The 20,380-nt window shown below is 46.7% G+C and overlaps 2 protein-coding genes across 2 annotated transcripts; both read right to left on the bottom strand.

Annotated features, from left to right (window-relative positions):
• Nucleotides 1–318: 318 nt before the first annotated feature.
• Nucleotides 319–13,700, bottom strand: LOC118664783 (olfactory receptor 10A3). The gene is made up of 2 exons (XM_036325275.1): nt 13,572–13,700; nt 319–1,820 (listed from the first exon to the last, which is right to left on the bottom strand). Exon 2 carries the CDS (start codon nt 1,321–1,323, stop codon nt 379–381), a length of 945 nt encoding a protein of 314 aa, XP_036181168.1. The 5' UTR covers nt 1,324–1,820; nt 13,572–13,700; the 3' UTR covers nt 319–378.
• Nucleotides 9,735–17,438, bottom strand: NLRP10 (NLR family pyrin domain containing 10). The gene is made up of 3 exons (XM_036325274.1): nt 17,158–17,438; nt 13,572–13,894; nt 9,735–11,943 (listed from the first exon to the last, which is right to left on the bottom strand). Exons 2-3 carry the CDS (start codon nt 13,855–13,857, stop codon nt 10,319–10,321), a joined length of 1,911 nt encoding a protein of 636 aa, XP_036181167.1. The 5' UTR covers nt 13,858–13,894; nt 17,158–17,438; the 3' UTR covers nt 9,735–10,318.
• Nucleotides 17,439–20,380: the final 2,942 nt, after the last annotated feature.

Here is a 20,380-nt window from a genome sequence, read left to right on the forward strand (position 1 = left end):
CGCCCCCGTGCACAAATTTCATGCACCAGGCCTCTAGTACAAAAATAAAACATCAGTACATAAGAACATAAGAAAGAGGTTTCATTGAAGCTTCATTTTAGTAATTCAGTAATGATTTGGATAATTACAAGGGAGGAACTAATAAATAAATTTATCAGTTGTATTATATGTTATGAAAACTTTTATATCTAGAAAAATGAATGACAGCTGTACACTATTAATAATATTAAGGAAGTAGCCCTAATATGTAATTGAATTTCAAAAACTCAACCAAATAAGCATATTCATGCCAAGAAATGCAGATTGTTTGGCCATTTATTGAATTAAAATAGATTTTAGTCAAGCAATCACCAAGTATTGCGTGGCTTCCCAGCACAGTCAGAATGTGTGCATATCTACTTTTCTTCGCCAGAATTTCATCAAAGCTCTTTTCATCTCACTGTTTCGCAAGGTGTAGATTAGTGGATTCAGCAGAGGTGTAAGCAATGTGTAAGCCAATGACATCAGTTTCTTGGTTTCTGGGGAGTAGCCAGATTTGGGTTGTAAGTAAGTCATACTGGCTGTGCCATAGAAGAGGGTGACAGACGTGAGATGGGAGGCACAGGTGGAAAAGGCCTTTTGCCTCCCAGTGGTTGATGGCATCTTCAGGATGGCAAAGAGGATTCGAATGTAAGACAAGAGTATCAACAAGAAAGGAACCATGACGATCAAAATGGTGCCAGTGAATGCATAGATTTCAAACAAAAAGGTGTCTGCACATGCAAGCTCCAGCACTGGGGGTGTCTCACAGAAGAGATGATTGAGTTTATTGGGGCCACAAAAGGGAAAACTAAAAACCCACGTAGTCTGCACAGTAGCCACGATGACCCCTGAGACCCATGAGAACATTACTAATTTCATGAAAACCCTTTTGTTCATAAGCATTGGGTAGCTCAGAGGATGGCAGATTGCAGCAAATCTGTCATAAGCCATTGCCCCCAGGAGAAAACATTCCGTCCCACCAAAAAGAAGAAGGAAATACATCTGTGCAAAACAACTCACAAATGAAATTGACGTTTTCTCAGTGGAGAGAACCACCAGCATTTGAGGCATAATGACTGCACTGAAACTCACATCCACCACAGACAAGTTCAGGAGGAACAGGTACATGGGGACGTGGAGGCTCTGTTCCAGGGAGATGATGACTATGATGATGGCATTTCCCATCAGGGTCGCCAGGTAAACAACCAAGAAAACCCCAAAGAGCTGCTCTTGGAGCGCAGGAAAGTTAGAAAAGCCCGCTTGGATGAATTCCGCCACAGAGCTTTGGTTCCGCCTCTTCATTTTGGCAGGGGGCGTAGACTGTTTTTATCAACATTGAATGTTAAATTTGAAGTCACTGTCCCAGCGCTGAGTCTGAAATTCTTGCCAGAAGATGAAATGATGAGCTCACTTTGACAGATCTTCAAATTGGCAATTTTGAGAATGGCCAATATATTAGAACAGTATATCTTTCAAATACAAATGAAGAATTGAAGAATTTTTAATTCAGAAATCTTGTTTTAAAAGTACCAGGTAACAGCAGATGGCTTTCCGACTTGGGCCTGGCATAATGTCTCCCACAAAGAAGAGGGTGAGAAGATGCGGGACTATTCTGCCATCAGCGAGGTAGTGACCAGAGAATACACCATCAACATTCACAAATGCATCCATGGAGTGAGTTTCAAGAAGTGTGCCCCTCGGGCACTCAGAGAGATCCGGAAATTTGCTGTAAAGGAGATGCTTGTTATCTCACTCCCCCGCTCTGAGCTTTGTTCTGTTCTCTGCTGTATTCTCGGTGCCTAAAACAAATAATAAATAACACAATAGGTGCTAAACCAATGATTACTGAATAGATGGAAGAATAAATATTAAAATTAGGAAAAGCCAGACTCTGTCATTCAGGAATATAGCATCTGAAGAAAAAATAAACACACAAAAAAATAGGAGGCCCCAGAATTAACTATGGCTTTGTAGAATTTTGAGGCCCTTGTGGGATTGGAAATACCATTGCCTTCAGCTCTCATCCTGACTCTGCCACTACCCTCCAAAATAGTGTCTCCTTCTCCCCACATTCAGGTGCCCCCTGTGTGTTTGGGAACAGGAAAACAACGCTGGACGTCCCTCTGGCTCTGACATGGGTGTTTCTCTGATTTTTGTTTTTTTTCATAAAAATCTTCAAGCTGCAGGGCTTCCCTTCCATTCATATGACAGCCAGGCTGCAGAGACCCTGGAGCAGTGGTGGGCCGGCTTGTAGGAGGCACACATGCTGCCTGAGTCCTGTGGGCCAGTCAGCTCCAAGCAGAGCTGATCATTGCCTCCCCGTCCCTGCCCTTTCCAGCCCCTCTCTGAGCAGCGCACCTCACTTCTCCCCCTTCTCCTCCCTAGTCACCCAGACCAACGCTCCCCGGTCCCCAGGATCCCATCACTGTCAGGCTCAAGGATCTTTAAAATTTGGAGTCCTTCTGGCCGCAGTAAGTCCATCCCCACCGACCACTCCAGCTCACTGCCTCCTTTTCTCCCCTTCAGTCCCCCTCCCCGCGACCTCCCCCATTACTAGATGGTCTCCTAATTGGCTTCTCCATGTTCTGTAACTTCTCCAACCTACCCCTCATAACTTGGCCAAAATAACATCATCCCTTCTCCCAGAAACTTCAAGGTCTCCTCTTATCCACTAAATAAAATGCCCTCTTCTCAGGCTGGCATATAAGGGAAACCAGAGTGGGAACAAGTGCCGTAGAAATTTATAGAGGGAAGACTTACTTCTGAATGGAGAGGGAGAGTGAGCAGTTATAATTGCAGGATGTCATGGATAGAAGAGCCATGAAGGAGAAGGAGGAAGGCATAAGGAAGAAGGCTGACTTGCTCCAATCAAAGATGTTCAGTGACACCTTAGCACTAGAACAGAGGCCTGCTGGTCTTTGTGTGATGCCTGCCTGAAAGCCAGTAAGATTTTATTGTGGGATATGAGGAAGCCAGGACAGAAGGACAAGCAAGCTGAAGACGGGTAACATTGTAATGTTGTCTTGAGCTCAGATCATTAGGATATTAGCTGAGGGGAAAAGGCAAATTGATTTACTGAGTTTGACCATAGTGATATTTTAAAATCAAATGTCTGTATTAACTTTAATAATTATATTTTGGATGTCAAAAAAAGTCTTCTAAAATTAATAAAGTAGACTCTGCAGGAAAAAGCACCTACGTGCCATTTCTGATAGACAAAAGTATATATTGAGTTCCAAGTGTATAAAAATGACATTAAAGAATAAGATAATTTAGAGCATCCTGTTAAAAAATAAACAGGCTTCAGGGGACTGATAAAGTAACAGAACCAATCCAAATCACTGCCTTCATGAGTGATTAAAAGCAACAACTAAACATGAATGCTCCATCTTCTCCCTTTAACATGAGCTACCCTCTGCTGACCTAACCCACTGACATGTGCTCTGGCTCCAGTGTTAACTCTGTGTGACTGGGCAAATCACTCCCTCTTCTGGGTGTCACCTTTCTGCATGATCAGCCTTATTTCTGAACACCTCCAACCCCAGCTTCAAACCTCTATGAATTGATTATTCATGCAGGCAGACCACATATAGCTCTAATCATTAACCAGATGGTTGGATATATGAATACAAAAGGCAGAGTAGTTGACATTCTTACCTGAGCACTGAGCTATCACTTGATGGACATGTCCAGTTATCAATGAGAAGAGCTATAAATGGTAAACCCAGTAATAGTTACATAAGCAGAACCTAACCTGCCTCTGATTTTCATCCCAATTAAGCAGGTTTCACCTCTTTAGTTTCAAACAAAAACAAACAAAAAAACCCCATCTCTCCCATAAATACAACTCAGTGATTTACTGGACCAATTTAATGACATTATATGGCATTGACTTGTTGACCTGAGAGAATCCTTCTCTGGAGAACTAACACTCAATTGATGTAGACTTTCCCATATGGACCTGAGAAAGCTCAATGCACAAAATTGGAGCAACACTTTTTTAGGTTTCTACAGGGAATAAACAGCTCAAGAGACTCAATTCCACCATGGCCTCCCCCTTAAGAAACGAAAGCAGAGGCTGAGTGAAAGTTAGTAAACAGGCAGAGTGAAGAAGGGAGAAAGGGGTGAGGGTATGAGCAAAGGCAGGGTAATCGAGATGGAAGGTTTTATTGCCTGGGGTAGACAGTTTCTGCATTGATAGGAAGCACATGAAGGCAAGTAAATTAAAATTACTTTGTGGAAACCTAGATGTTGTTACCAAATGTTTTATGTTTTCTAGTAGAAAGAAACACTGAAAATTGGGGGAGAGGGAGTCATTCAGATGATTTTATAGTTTGAGATTTTTAAATTTGAAATCAAAACATGGGGCCCAGCTGGTGTGGCTCAGTAGATTAAACGTCGTCCCATAGACCAAGAGGTCCCAGTTTCAATTCCCAAGCAGGGCACATACTCATGTTTCATGCTTGATCCTCAGTAGGGGCATGCAGGAGGCAGCAGATCCATGACACATTGATATTTCTATCTATCCCTCTTCTTTCCTCTCAGTCTAAAAATCTATAAAAACATACTTTAAAACAAAAACAAAAATCTGAACCAGCTACATAACGTCGAGCAAATTCACAACTTCTTTAGCTCTTGCTTTTCTGCTAAAATAGTTTTTTGGTTTTTTAATATATTTTTATTGACTTCAGAGAGGAAGGGAGAGAGAGAAATATAAGTGATGAGAATCATTGATCAGCTGCCTCTTGCACACCCTCTACTGGGGATCAGGCCCAGTGACTGGGAATCTAACTGTGACCTCCTGGTTCATAGGTCGACGCTCAACCACTGAACCAAGAAGGCCGGGCCATGGACACAGACAATAATGTGGTGAAGGCTGAGAGTGGGGTTGGTGGTGGGTGGGCTAGAAGGGATCAATGGGGAAAAAAGAGGGGCATATGTAATACTTCAACAATAAAGATTTAAAAAACACACATGAGTGCAGAAGAGGAAATAATTACCTAGTATTGCAAATCTCAAACTGCCCTCTATACAATGACTGCAACTATCACAATCTCCTTCTAAAATGGTAAAATAATATTAAATCACTAATTTAATTATTTTATGAAATGTTAAAAGTATATCAAATAAAAAATATAAAGATAAAAATAATGTTATTAATCACACAGAGTATGTGTAAGAACCAAAGGACTCAAAGTCCAGTCGATACTGTCTCTTTTTTTATTGTTGACACTATTACAAAAGTCCCCTATTTCCTCCCCCTTTTTCCCACCTCCACTTAGCCCCCACCACCCTTCCCCTGGCCATCACACTCTGTTGCCTGTGTCTATGGATTACATATATAAGCTCTTTGGCTACACTCTTCACCCTCTTTTATACAGTCCTTCCCAATCTCATCCCATCTGACCTCTGTCAGTCTGTTCTTTGTATCTGTGCCCCTGGTTCTACTTTGTTTGTCATTTTACTAGAGGCCCAGTACACGAAATTTGTGCACTGGGGTCAGTGGGGTGGTGTCCCTCAGCCCAGCCTGCACCCTCTCCAATCTGGAACCCCTTGGGGGATGTCTGACTGCCGGTTTAGGCCCGATAGGCCAAATCCCACAGGCAGTCAGACATCCCTCTCACAATCCGGGACTGCTGGCTCCTAACCACTCGCCTGCCTGCCTGATTGCCCCTAACCGCTTCTGCCTGCCAGCCTGATCACCCCAAACCACTCCCCTGCCAGCCTGATTGACACCTAACTGCTCCCCTGCGGGCTCGATCGCTCCCAACTGCCCTCCCCTGCAGACCTGGTCCCCCCCAACTGACCTCCTCTGCTGGCCATCTTGTGACAATGTGGGGGTGACCATCTTGTGGTGGCCATCTTGTGATGATGGGGGGCAGCCATCTTGTGACGACATGGGGGTGGCCATCTTTGCAGCGGCTATTTTGTGATGATGTGGGGTGGCCATCTTTGTGGAGCCATCTTGTGACAACATGGGGTGGCCATCTTGTGATGGCATGGGGGTGGCCATCTTGTGATGCGAGGGCGTGAGGGTCAATTTGCATATCACCTCTTTATTATTTGTTCATTAGATTCCACATATAAGTGAGATCATATGATATTTGTCTTTCTCTGACTGGCTTATTGCGTTTAGCATAATAATATCCATGGTGTTGCAAATGGTAGGAGTTCCTTCTTTCATACAGCTGCATAGTGTTCCATTGTGTAGGTGTACTGCGGCTTTTTTGTCTACTCCTTTGCTGATGGGCACTTGGGCTGTTTCAAGCTCTTGGTTATTGTATGCAGCTATGAACATAGGGGTGTATATATTCTTTCTGATTTGTCTTTGGGGATTCTTAGGATATACTCCCAGAATATATTGCTGGGTCAAAAGGCAGTTCCATTTTTAATTTTTTGAGGAAATTCAATACCATGTTTCACAGTGGCTGCACCAGCTTGCATTCCCACAAACAGTGTACTAGGATTCCCTTTTCTCCACATCCTCACCAGCACATGTTGTTGATTTATTGATAGTAGCCATTCTGGCAGGTGTGAGGTGACCTCATTGTAGTTTTAATTTTCATTGTCATCTCTCTGGTGATTAGTATGTTGAACATTTTTTCATATGTTTATTGGCCATCTGTATGTTTTTTCCCGATTTGTTGTTCCACTTTATGTATGCCTTCATTAATTCTTATATGTGCCCTGACTGGGACTCAAACTTGCAACCTTGGTATATTGGACCTTGAGAGCTTGTTTGGAGGTTCTAGCAGGGGAGCGCAGCTACTCGTATACCCTTGACCGAAGACCGGTCCTCTCCTGGGGGGGGGGGGGGGGGGGGAGGTCGTCCTCTTCGACCGAGCGCGCAGCTTCGGGAGGGACGCACATGGATCGGTGAGGGAGGAGGGGGACACCCGCCTAGCCAGCCAGATCAGCCGAATCAACCCTGGCGATCAATGGGGTGACAGATGTCGCAGCCAGATCGCCCTCACATCCAGCCTTGGTATATTGGGACAATGCTCTAACCAACTAATCTACCTAGCCAGGACTATTCTGTCCTGAATAATCATTGAGACCATTGGCTCAGTCCCAGCAGAATGCAGGGATGAATGAAGTTGCAGGCATGGCTTTATCCAGAACTCTGATGATGTAACCAGGACCTGCATGGGTTTTCTTTCTCTATTTTTTTCATCTCTGTTTTCTTAGATTAGGTTCTATTCTCAAGGAAGCTCTCCCCTCCTAGACGCACTAAGTCTGCCAACACCACTTTGGGATACATCTTCTCTAATCTGTGTCTTGTGGAAACATACCAGTTATCCTGCAAAAAAAAAAAAAAAAAAAGCATTCTAACTCACAAAAACCAATCCAAGGACCCCTCCCTTATTTCTCACTGTGAAATCATACACCAGACACTGTGACTACGACAAGGCTGGGAAATGCTGCTTAATATGCACTTTTCATGGTCCGTACCCCATAACTGATAAACCAGTCCTAAAAAGGTTTAATGAAAAAATCCCCAAGAGAAATGAAGGTACTGTTGGGAGGGGAAGGAAGCCAATGAATGATGGTAAGTCAACACTCAAATGCCCCTCCCTATTCATATGAGAAAGCACACTGTTCACTTTAAATTATTGTGTGAATACAGGGAGGAAGAGGAAAGCTGAAACCCAATCAAATTTTATTAGTTGTTTTGGCAAGACAGACTGGAAGGATGGATAGAGAGGGTGGAAAGGGTGAACAAAACAAGAAATACTTTAGGGGGTGCATTGATAGTGCTGGAGGACATGGATGTGGTGCATGAAGAGAGGATTTCAAATCTTGGTAAAAGGAAGAATGGAGAATAAACAGAAACCAGGCCAAGGAGAAGTCCATAAATGAATCACTTCAATGACTCTGCACAGTTTGAGGCCTGGTTCCCAAGCCCAGAAATCATGGGGGAAAGGGTATAAAAGGATCCAAGGGATGAATAGCCACATATTCTACTAATGAAGGGATATTCTCTGGATTGACTCTCCCTTCATTGAACAGGCTGAGAGTCTGACTTTAAAGGCATTGCTACGAGCCCTACGTGGACGCTTCAGTCCCCTCTGTCGTGTTAGGACACTCATTGGGACCTGGAAGTATGACACACAGAGCTTATCATCTTCCTGAGTCTCTTAGGGAAATAAGAAGAAAAGCAAGAGTGAGTCCCATCAGCAGGCAGTGGGATCAGTAGATAAGGAAGGGATTGCATTTCTGCACAGAGGGTCATGCTCCCTCAGGGAACCCCAGTCCATCAGACACACTGTGTCTGTGTACATAGCTGTATGACATATTATTTTTTTCTGTTCAAAATCCTTTCCTTTAGGAGTCACTCTCCCAGTCCATGCATTTCTGGAGGTGTTGATCCTTTTGTACTCAGCCCTAGGGGTGTGGCAGAGTGACCTAGAAAGTATGGCCATGTGACCTAAGCCATGAAACTCAGGTCTAGCCCATCAGAGTTCATCTTCCAGACCACAGGGACTGTTCAAGGTGTGGCACATACCAGGGTCAGTCATACCCTCCCCCAACTCCTTGCTACAGCCATTAGTAAAACGTCTTCTCTTCCTTTGGGATTATTGACTGTAAAGACAGTTCCGGGTGAAGATTACTTTCTGAAATGAGAGCCAAAGAAAGGTAACTCTAACCAGGACGGAGAGGAGAGAGAGTGAAAGCCTTGATGATACTGTTAGAATGAGCAAGACGTACCTAAAACTGGAAGTCAGTTTTTTTTAATATAAATGAATACAGTAAGTCATTTATTTTTGTTAAAGTTAGTTTGAATTGAATGTGAATCCTAAGTGAAATACCTTCTCTAAACCCCAATTGGAGTTTGAACCATGTTTTTATAAAATAGACGTCTTGGGCCACACGAAAATTCAGCAATGTGGCTGGGCACCTGTTTCATTGTTCCCAGATTCTCTACGACATCCAAGAGCTGGCCTGCTGAGAACATCCAAGCTCTTCAGGAGTCAACACAGCCTAGCCCAGTGGGTGCCAACTAGCCTCTTCAGTAATCCAGCACAAATTTCTCTTTATAAAGAAGTACATGCATATTGTTTCTTACACATTCTATATATACAAGCAGTCTGTGTTCAACATGCTATGAATATTATTACCAAATGTAGAGCCACCAAGCTTCCTGTGAGAAGAAGACTTAATAATAATTGTTCTCATGGCATAGGAAGCTGACCGGTCAGGGCTGAGTTTCCTGGATTCAGATGTATGGGCACGTGCAGCAGATTGCTGCAATTGGCACACGTGGAATCAGCTCATGAAGAGTCATGACAGCAGTAAAAATGTGTGAGGAGCGTCTGTACTTTCTGAGGGATACGGGGAGTTCGAGGCAGCATCGCTTTCAGCTGCACTGGAGCCAGCAGCAACAGCAGGATGCGGGGAGGTTCACGGTGCCTGCACAGGGTCTCTGAGAGCGTCTACAAACCCCAGAAATGAATGGGACTCCTGACTGAATTTCAGTTTCCTCATCTGTGAAATAAGGGTTGGGACCTGACCACGCCTACATCTATAATCCCTTTTCTTCTTCTTCTTTTATATACAGAGGGAACCAAAACAGGAAAAAGCTTTCATTAGTGCTTAGAAATAACTGCTCTTTCCAAAAAGGAGTCAGTTAATGGTACAGCTGGAGACAACAGTGGCATGTTATTAGCATAGAGGTAAGTCAAGTTACAGTATAGCTTCTAAGACCAAATGTCTGTGACAAGCCATAGCTCATTTCCAGCATGGAAATTCTAGAAGCTTCTAGAAAGATGGAAAGATACTATTTATTTAAGCAGCAATTGATCACAAATACAGAGTCAAAGGGACATTGCATTATATCACAGTACATTTCCTTTAAATGCTGACATTGATATGCTTCACATTATCTTATAGAGTGAGCACAATCCACATTTTATTATATTAAGGAATTTATTTTTATAGGAAAGAGTCAAATGTCAGACCCTCATAAGATTACATTTGGGGAATTTACAAACAGCCTTGGGGGTGGGTGGTGCTAAACAACTAACCCTGAGCCACTGTTGACACGTGGTTGTTCCTAGGGACTCATTCCACATGGCTCTCCCCACGTCCTATGTTCCAAATCTCTTGACCCTCTATCTATTTCTCTTTTCTATTTGTTATTCTGTCCTTCCACTCCTTGTGCCCATTAACTCAATCTCACATCTCTCCATTCCTGTCTACGGTCTTCCCTCTCCCTCTGTCTCTCCACCCCACCATCAGCTCTAGTGTCTCCATTTGTGTGCTTCCTGTCCTACTCCTACCTCTACCATCCTGGTCTCTAGTTCCTCTTCCCTCTGCTTTTCCCATTAGCAGCCTGCTTCTGTGTCCCTGCTACATTCCCTTCGTTCACAACTAGACATTTTCGCTCCCCTTTCTTGGCATCACTCAAGCTGGTTTTGACAGAAAATGAGCTCTTGCTGTGGGATTTCTTTTCATTTGAATGTTCCATCGTAAACGCCACATTGCTCATCTGAACACAGTTAGCCAGACTCTTCATTTTAGCCTCATTCAGGAAGAAGTCCCACTCCCAGGTCCTGCTATGCTTTAGAGAGCTCATCTGCTCTTTGAAATTCTTCAGATCCTGCTTTATCGAGGGGGAGATTTTGAAGCAGAACGTGAGCTCCAAGTTGGAGGAGCTCTCTTTTTTCGATATGTCCAATAGAAACTGCATGCTGAGGGTCATCTCCTCCCCCGCCGCCTGCTCCCTGTCACCCAGCAGCCTGTTCACCTCCCTGAGGGACTCTTCCCCCAGCTGGCTCTGGTCCTCTCTCACCAGGTAGGACATGGCGTGAAAAAACTCCTGGAAGCTGATGTGGCGGAAGCTGTAGAACTTCTTGATGTCAAGCCCCTCTTGGTAATCCTGGCTGCTCAGGAAAGCAGCCAGGCTGGGCCCATCTAAGCTGTGCTTCCTGAGGTCAGCTTCTTCAAACAGGAACCTCTGGTGCTGGATCCCCTCGGCTGCCAAGGAGCACAGACCCCTCAGGACCCTGTCTCGGGTGAGCTCAGAGGGATCCTCGTTGTCACTGGGCGGCAGGAAGGTGGAGACGTAGGCCATGAAGATGTCGGTGCCACTACTGGGAGTCTCCGAGACCTCCCCGCCTCTCTCCATCTGCCCCTTCAGCCAGGAGCAGACCACCCAGCAGATGCCTGGAACCAGACATGCTTGGTAGAGAACGTCATTTCCACGTATGAAGTCAAAGGCCTTCTGGGCTTGCTCCCCATCTGTGAAATAGGACTGGACATACTTCTCCCTCGATTCCTCAGAGAAGCCTTGGACGTGGACATGGCGCGGTTGTCTGAGCAAGGACTTCAGGTTCCGCAGAGCCAGGGGCCGCGTGGTGATGAGCAGGGAGCACGTGGGCAGTACCTCTCTCCGGATGAGCCGGCGCAGCGTGTCCTGCGCGGGGCTGGGCCCCGGCCTCCTCAGCCTCTTGGCAAAGGGCCTTTGCAGCTCGTCGTAGCCGTCCAGGATGAACAGGAGCCGCTCGGGCTGCCTCCGGATCTCGGTGACGGGCGCCTTACTGTCCCCGCAGCACCAGAGGAGGAGCTGGTCCAGCGTGCCCTCCGGCAGCAGGACCACTTCTCTGCAGCTCACGTAAAAGACATAATCAAACCGGTCTTTGTACAGCTCGCCAGTGGCCCAGTCCAGCACCATTTTTCTTGCCAGTGTTGTCTTGCCTGTGCCAGCGGATCCCTGCAGCACCACTGTGGCCGGGCCTGGAGTCGGCATCTCCTTCGGATCAAACAGAGCCTCCACTGTGACAGAGCCCTGCTCCTGCTCAGGCTCAGGGCTTCCCGGGCTGGCAGTGGCCACCAGGAGCAGCTGGTTGTAGGTGCGGCTGACTCCCTCTTCTTGTCTCTCCTCCAGGCAGCGTACGTACTCTCGGTATGTTTCTCTGTAATCTGAGCCAGACACATGGTGCATTAGGTAGTGAGATGGGAACAAAAAAAGGCAAAATGGCCCTGCAAACTCTGGACACTGCTCTTTACGCTCATTCTCTATGCTCTCTAACTGTATTCCCATGAAGGTTATACATCTGGCTTCATGGGGAGGGACCACTGTACATATATATGTACTAGAGGCCCAGTGCATGAAATTCATGCACATGGGGGGGGGGAGGCTCCTCAGCCCGGCCTGCAATAACGCCAGAGTCCCTCGCCCCTCCCCTCCCTCTGCACGGCCGGGGTGTGGATGCTGGGCTTGCATTGCCAGGGCGATGCCGCCAGCATCCCGCTCCGGCCACTATTGGCACCGCCATTTTTGTCGCAGAGTGATGGTTAATTTACATATTACTCTTTTATTAAATAGGATGAGTGTGTGCATGCACATATGTGCATATTAATGTGTGTGGTGTTCGTATGCACATCTGTGTAAGTGTGCAACAAGTGTTTAGTGTGTGAATATGTGTGGGAAGTAGTGAACACTTGTATCCATACGTGCTCATGGAAGCATTCTTATGGAAGTTTGTGTATTTTTGTGTAGGGAAGGCATGTCAGTGGGCATCAGCAAATATGTGTTTGTAAGAATATATGTACATGCAAAAGTCTGTGTGTATGTGAATGCATGTGCATTTGAAATGGTGAGAAGAGAGAGGACAAAGGGAAGGGGAGCTGCAGGTTGGTGAAGCCACAGGAGGCTGTTCTAGGTAAAGGTCGGTCAGTGGCTGCAGGTAAACCAGCTGCTGAGCAGGAGCATGGCTCTGAGTCTCTGGAAACTCCCATGTCTGGGCACAGGTGCTCTCGGGCATGAAAGGAGCCTGTGGAGGGAGCACTGGCGCCACATACACTCCCTTGTCTCCAGGAGAAGGGACAGGAGGCCTCTTGGGCTCCATGCCACCCCACTCTCCAGGGCACCGTCGCCCACCAGTTCCCTGGAAGAGCCAGGCACAGGAGCAGGCTGTCCTCTCTGCTGCCTGCGGGAGAGCAGCCAGGGAGAGGACTGACCCACGCCCAGAAGCCATTACTCTGGTTAGCCGGAAACCCTTCGTCAACACCTCCCCAAGTCTCCAAGCCCCTTTCTCCACTCTCTCCCTCTCTGGCACCACAACTGGAGATAGTGGCTATAAGATCCCCTAATCTTTTTTTAAATATATATATTTTATTGATTTTCCACAGAGAAGAAGGAAGAGGGACAGAGAGTCAGAAACATCGATGAGAAAGAAACATCGATCAGCTGCCTCCTGCACACTCCCCACTGGGGATGTGCCCGCAACCAAGGTACATGCCCTTGACCGGAATCGAACCTGGGACCCTTGAGTCCACAGGCCAACGCTCTATCCACTGAGCCAAACCAGTCAGGGCGATCCCCTAATCTTTCTATAAATAAACCCCACCCTCGGCTACCACCCTTCACCCCACAGTCATGAGTCATTAGCTGGAGACCACTAGGGCCACTAGGACCCTCAGGCACAGGGGCTCCCACGCATCACAGGGCAAGAGTGAAAGAAGACCTAAAAAATGTTTTAGAAATGTCATGGGGGAGGGGGAGTCCAGTGCCACCCTGACCTCCCCTTGTCCTCTGCTGTACTCACCATTTAGACAGATGTGGCTGAGCTGGTCCACGAGTTCTAACAGGTTCATGACCTGCAGCACCTTGCACACCACTTTCACAGCCTCCTGCGCTCCGTACCTCAAAACCAGCCGAGAAGCCAGGTCCACCCGACTCAGGCCCTCCAGCTCCCCTCGGGCCAGCCCCTGGCCCCCAAGCAGGGATCTGTCCCGTAAGTGGAATTTTAATGTCTTCAAGTCATTTTCATCAAGTTCACTCAAGGCCAAAAGCAATGCCTCCTGTGGGTTGCTGGTCAGGGCCAGGGCCATGGTACTTGGTGTGAAGGGTCAAGTTCAGACCTGTGACCTGGAGAAGGGGGAGAGAAGAAAGGGGAGTGCACTGCTGAGGGAAGAGCAGCCGAAGGCGCCTCAGTCTGCCCTGCTTTCTGGGTGCTCGGCAAGCCACGGAGCACGGCCAGGGAGACAGAGAGGCATGCCAAGTTCCAAGAAAGGCAGGGCGATTCCCTGCGTGCCTCTTCGTCATTGCGTGGCAAGTAGAAGTAAGGTGTGTGGGTGTGTGGATCTCTATCTGTCTCTATCTCCCCCCTCCCTTCTCCCTCCCTCTCACACACAGTGTTTATCAGGCCCTGTATGCCTCCTTAGACAGTCAGGGTTAAGAAAACAATTTTATTTTTCTGGGACTGCAGAGATATGGCAAGAAGGTAAAAGATAAAAAGCAAAAACAAAAAAAAACTATACTGTCCTAGCTGGTTTGGCTTAGTAGATAGAGCATCAGCCTGCAAACTAACTGAAGGGTCCCAGGTTCACGTCCAGTTAGGGGCACATACCCAGGTTTCAAGCTTGATCTTCAGTTGGGGGTGTGCAGGAGGCAACCAATCAATGATTCTCTCTCATCATTGATGTTTCTATCTCTCTCTCCCTCTCCCTTCCTCTCTGAAATCAATTTAAAAATATTTTTTTAAAAAGTACAAATTAAAAAACACACACAATCTATACTCATCAACCATTGGCCTTACACATCAGCCTCATGGACTCAGTAACACAGAATTTCAAAGCAGGAAGTCTTATCATTCAGATAAGTAGACAAGTTTAAACCATGATATAAAAGAAATGGCCCCTGCCCTAACCAGTTTGGCTCAATGGATAGAGCGTCAGCCTGCAGACTCAAGGGTCCCCGGTTCGATTCCGGTCAAGGGCATGTACCTTGATTGCGGGCACATCTCCAGTAGGAAGTGTGCAGGAGGCAGCTGATCGATGTTTCTCTCTCATCGATGTTTCTAACTCTCTATCCCTCTCCCTTCCTCTCTATAAAAAATCAATAAAATATATATTTTTTTAAATGGCTGCTTTGAGGGCCCACTTTGTGCTGGGTGATTAACATATATTATCCCTTTGACCATCATGTAAACTGTCTTGGGGATCCCTCCAGATGAGAAATTTTCAGAATTTTCTAGCGCTAGACCAGTGGGTATAGAGGCGAGATTTAAGTTCTGGTCCATGACCTGGGCAGATAGAGAAAGAGATGAACACAAAGACACAGTAGATGGGCACAGAAACCAGGTAGTTAGGCTAACTGCTACCCGAACCTGGAAGGAGATGTAGAGATGAAAGCAGCAGAGAAAGGAGAGTGGGGTCTTACGTTGTATTTGACACAGAGAATGAAAATGTGGGCAGGGTACCAGTCCTCAGAAGAAGAAAACCAACCATCGATAGAAAACTTTCCGAGTTCAGAATGGTGTCTGTGATCTAAAGCCAGTGGGGAAACCATCTCGGTAGTAAATGTCTGAGAGTGAGCAAAAGGTATTTGGAAACCAGGAAAGTGGTTTAGCTTCCAACATCAGCATTTTGAGTCCATACCAAAAGAAGAGAGAAAATTGCAGGACTCCATTAGGATCCGGCTTTGGCTGCAAGTCGCAGGGCAATTGGGAAAGGCAGGAGCGATTTGCAATGAAGCCTCAGGCTCCCCTGCAAATCTCTGCAGTGGGCAGCCCAGAAAGAACAAAAGACAGCACTGGAGCCTGCCTGCATGTGCCCTCCAGGCTGTTCAGTGGCTGGAGGCTGGGAGCGCGGGAGGTGAGCCCCCGACAGTGAGCTCCAGGCAGGGTCCTGGGAACTGACTGAAACAGATCCCCTTTCTGATCAGACAGCTTCCCGCGCCAGCCCTGGTCCACAAGCCCCATGGTCGGCAAACTGCGGCTCGCGAGCCACATGCGGCTCTTTGGCCCCTTGAGTGTGGCTCTTCCTAAGCCTTAGGAGTACCCTAATTAAGTTAATAACAATGTACCTACCTATATAGTTTAAGTTTAAAAAATTTGGCTCTCAAAAGAAATTTCAATCGTTGTACTGTTGATATTTGGCTCTGATGACTAATGAGTTTGCCGACCACTGCTCTAGCCCAAGCTCACTGGTTCACTTCTGCCTGGTGAGGCTGGTGTTAAAGGTCTGGGCGTGAACACCTGGACACCTAGCCTATGAAACTCACCCGGCCCTGTGGGCTGGACCAGGTGAAGAAAGACAAACACCACACATTCCACCTGACCTCACCAGCAGAGAACTTGCCCTCATTCTTCAATATATTACAGTTGAGAAACAAGGCAGGGGCTGAAGAAAACTTCTGTCAGCAACAGAAAATGATGCCCCATCTCCCTCTGGACTCCAACCCTCCTCTGTTATGTGACTCCAGGCCAGGCTGGGGCAGTCTGACAGAGAAACAAAGGAATCGGGGTGCTGTCACTACCACCTCCTTGGCCGTGGCACCCTCTCTTTCAGTTGTTGAAACCACTGGATGACATGCTCACATCCACCAAAATGAAAAAGGCGGAAGGAAGCCTGGAGTTTCATGAAGCAGAAACCCAAACAAGGAGCAAAACCAAGGCCTGGAAGGCAGCTGGTCCGAGGGCCTGGCAGCTGATGGCCCGGGAAGCCCTGACCAAGCAGGAGGGGTTCTGATAAATACTCTCCAAGGGGAGAAGGATGGATGGAGAGGTTTACTGGCGCCACTGGCCTTCAAAAGCATCCTACTGAGGGGCCATTAGAAGGTAGGAGAAAAACTAACCACAAATACCAGGAGATTTACACAAAGGTGAAACAAGGAAACTACTAGCTCTAGGAAAAAAAATAACAGAGGAAAAACAAAGGAAGTCAGATTTTACATAATAGTAAATTATAACACTCAAGTGTAAATAACATTTGCATAGAAATAATCACATAGCCACTGAACACTGATCTAACTAATATAACCACACTGTATACTATAACCACACTGGAAGGGTAATCATGTCTGGTGGTCCCTGTATTCTCCATAAAAGATGAGTAAGAGCATCCCCTAAGCATGAGAGGGCTAGGGAAGGAGGTGACTGCTGGCAGCCTCTCTTCCGTGCACCTTTCCTCTGCCTCCGAGCTTCCCATGCCCATTGCTCGGGGAGTCCTCTCAGAGTCCGGGAGAACAGGTAGGAATAGGAGTTGGTCCCTCCCAGAGCCTTACCCAAGCTGAGGCTAGAAACAGAAACATTACAGCAAAGAGCCAAGCCCAAGAAACCAAGATGGGAAAATAGAGTGAAACACAGCCTCATGGATCCTGTGACAGAAGAGAGGAGTGAGGACACTTACTGGGAAGGCTCTCGGGTCCGGGTCGGGGTCCGACTCCCCTAGAAGGCTCCAGGCCTGGAGATCACTGATCTGGGGACTGAGACACACACCTGAAGGAAGTAGAAATGAGATGCAAAAGGACTAATTTTAATTGGAGGGTGGAGGCAGGAAATGAAATGAGATCTCCCTCCCTGTTAACCCTGGCCTGGCTGTGGGCAGAACTGACATCTGGTACAGTTGAAGCCCAAAAAGGAAGGGATGGAGACAACAGAGACAGAGGCCAAGGGTGGAAACAGTCAGAAGAGAGACAAAGAGGCACAAGAGAGAAATGAGCAGAAGAAACAGAAAGTCAAAGCAGACGAAACAGAGAGAGAAACATAAAATTAGCTGATGGGTACAGCGCTCTCGCTCTTTCTCCTCCTCCTCCTCCTCCTCCTCCTCCTCCTCCTCCTCCTCCTCCTCCGTCTCCTTCTTCTTCTCCTTCCCCCTTACCCTTTCCTCCCTTTCTCTCTCTCATCATTCTGTAAACAGAGTTCAGCCTACCTGGATACCTCAGTCAGCCACTGAAAAGCCAACATCCTGGATGTGTGCACCCCTTCGTTCTGGCCAGTCAGTATCCCTGGGAAGGCCATGCCAACGCCCTCTCTCCTCCTGCCCCTGAACTATGTGGCTGGAGGAAATTGTAAAACTTGACCAGATCCTTGAAGTCTCCGGGCTCCCATAATTGATCAATCAATGCCTTTGATAGCTCGCTCGCTGCCCTTCCATTGCCCCAAGGCTGAACCCCAGCCTTGCATTGCCATTCTCTGCAGATCACCTTGCCTGCAATTCCCTCAGAAAAACATGACTTGACAGGAGCTCCTACAACTTCCCTTCTCTCTCCAAAGTGTCTCCGATTCTTCATCCTTCCCTTTATCCTTTCTTACCAAAGAGAAATATCTTTAGTTCTTGGTGATGAAGGATCCACATCCAACTCAAATCAGCATATGAGTAGGAGGTCCCAAGGGTTGTGCATGGTCAGTAGGGGCAGCAACACCTCTTCATCGGGGGTGGTTCTCTCCTCTGGACTTCTCGCTATGGAAGGATCTCAGGGCGCCAGCTGGGCTAAGGCAGACCCCCACCAGAACCCATAAGGGAGGCCACAGCCCAGGGCAGCCTCTCCAGCATCTTCCTCATCCTGCCCATGACCATCCTCCCAGCTAGGCTTCTCCATTCCTGCCTTGTTTAATTACATAGCTCCCCTTACTCACATTTGTATATTCTATTTTTCTCCTCTAGACCCTGACCCTTAGTTTAAAATATACTCAAAGCTCTTCCAGCCTAAATTGTCCCCCTCTCAGTCCTGATGTTCTCCTAGCTACTGCCTTAAATGTCTCTTCTCCTTCCCAGCAACTTCCTTGAGCGTAGCCAACACTCACTACCAGCAATTCAAACTGACGATTCCTTCACATCTGAATTCTGATTTCCATGTGCTTCTCCCCACACCCCAATTCCACTGACAGTGCTGTACTAGGGTTGCTGAAGATCCAGGTCATCAAATCCAATTCTTCTCTAATAGACTGCATACCTGTGTTTGGGGGGATTTAAAAAATAATGCATGTCTACACAGAGCACTGACAGGGGAGCAGGATTGTGTCGATTCTCATTATAGTAGGAAGCAGTTCTTGGGCATAAAGCCCAAACTCATTCACCCAACTTGACAGCTGAATGCTGGGACTTGGCCTAATTAAGGGAGATGACAGATTTCCTGTCATCCAGGTGTTATCACCCCCATTATACCAAGAAAAAAGGCGAGGCTCAGAAAGAGTTACCTATGTATAGATTGCCCAGTTACACAGTGCGCATTCGCATCAGACCTCTTTTCGTCACATAGTAATGGTAATAGCTACCACTTAATAACTGCTGTAATCAGGCACATGCTAAGAGATTTAGAGAGCATTATTCGCTTAATCCTCTCCCAAAGTACAGACTAGAATCTCCGCTGACCACTCCACAATGCTGCTGGGATGTCTAATGGACATTTCAGTGGTGACACATCCAAAAATGGTCTTTTCCCAGAAACCTGCTCCACTTGCAGCTTTCACTAGCAGTCAGACAACTTCTTTACTAGTTGCTCAGCACACAAAAGCTGGAGTCATCTCTTTCACACTTATACAGTTTCTCAGAAAATCCTGAAGAAAGAAAGAAAGAAAGAAAGAAAGAAAGAAAGAAAGAAAGAAAGAAAGAAAGGAAGGAAGGAAGGAAGGAAGGAAGGAAGGAAGGAAGGAAGGAAGGAAGGAAGAAAGAAAGGAAAGAAAGAAAGAAAGAAAGAAAGAAAGAAAGAAAGAAAATCCTCTTGTCTCCACCCTCAAAATATACCCGAAATCTGCCCACCTCTCACCAGTTGTACTGCTACTAGTTTGGTGCCAACCACCATCATCCCTCACTTAGATTACCTGGTATGCTCCTACCACGCCTCTCTGCTCTTTCTCTCTCACCTGCCTCTCCCCCATCCTATTCTTCTCAACACAACCAGAGTGATCCTTTTAAAACAAGGCAGATCATGACCCTCCCCTGCTCAAAACCCAGGAATGGTTCCCCATCTCACTCAGACGAAAAGTCAGCGCCTCACCACGGCCTAACAGGGATGGCGAACCTTTTGAGCTCGGCGTGTCAGCATTTTGAAAAACCCTAACTTAACTCTGGTGCCGTGTCACATACAGAAATTTTTTGATATTTGCAACCATAGTAAAACAAAGACTTATGTTTTTGATATTTATGTTATATATTTAAATGACATTTAACAAAGAAAAATCAACCAAAAAAATGAGTTCGCGTGTCGCCACTGACACGCCTGTCATAGGTTCGCCATCACTGACTAGGAGGTCCTCACGGATCTGGGCCCAACCCCTCTTTAGAGGTGCCTCTGCTGCTACTCCCTGCCTTCACCTTAACACTCCAGCCATCAAATCGCCTCCTCAAACACGCCAGGCCTGCTCTTGCCTGAGGCCTTTGCACCAGCTTCCCCTCTACCTGGAGGCTCTTCCTCCCCACCTTTGTCCCCCATGGGCACCTCCCTCGCCTTTTTCAAGTTCACTCAAACCTCACATTCTCCTGACCTAACTTTTCACAACACCTGATTCCCCCTTACTCTCTGCTACTTTCTTCTTTTTTAGCACATGACTTTTTTTTTAAATCCTCACCCAAGGATATTTTTCCATTGATTTTTAGAGTGGAAGGGAGGGGGAGGGACAGAGAGAGAAAA

This window comes from Myotis myotis, unplaced genomic scaffold (assembly GCF_014108235.1).
Source record: "Myotis myotis isolate mMyoMyo1 unplaced genomic scaffold, mMyoMyo1.p scaffold_m19_p_10, whole genome shotgun sequence".
Taxonomy (NCBI): domain Eukaryota; kingdom Metazoa; phylum Chordata; class Mammalia; order Chiroptera; family Vespertilionidae; genus Myotis; species Myotis myotis.

Excerpts from the sequence above, each read along its gene's own strand:
- LOC118664783 (XM_036325275.1), bottom strand. The coding sequence starts at position 1,323 with ATGAAGAGGCGGAACCAAAGCTCTGTGGCGGAATTCATCCAAGCGGGC.
- NLRP10 (XM_036325274.1), bottom strand. The coding sequence starts at position 13,857 with ATGGCCCTGGCCCTGACCAGCAACCCACAGGAGGCATTGCTTTTGGCC. Across the intron at positions 11,944-13,571 it reads CAGCCACATCTGTCTAAATG|ATTACAGAGAAACATACCGA; the intron begins GTGAGTACAGCA and ends TGTCTGGCTCAG.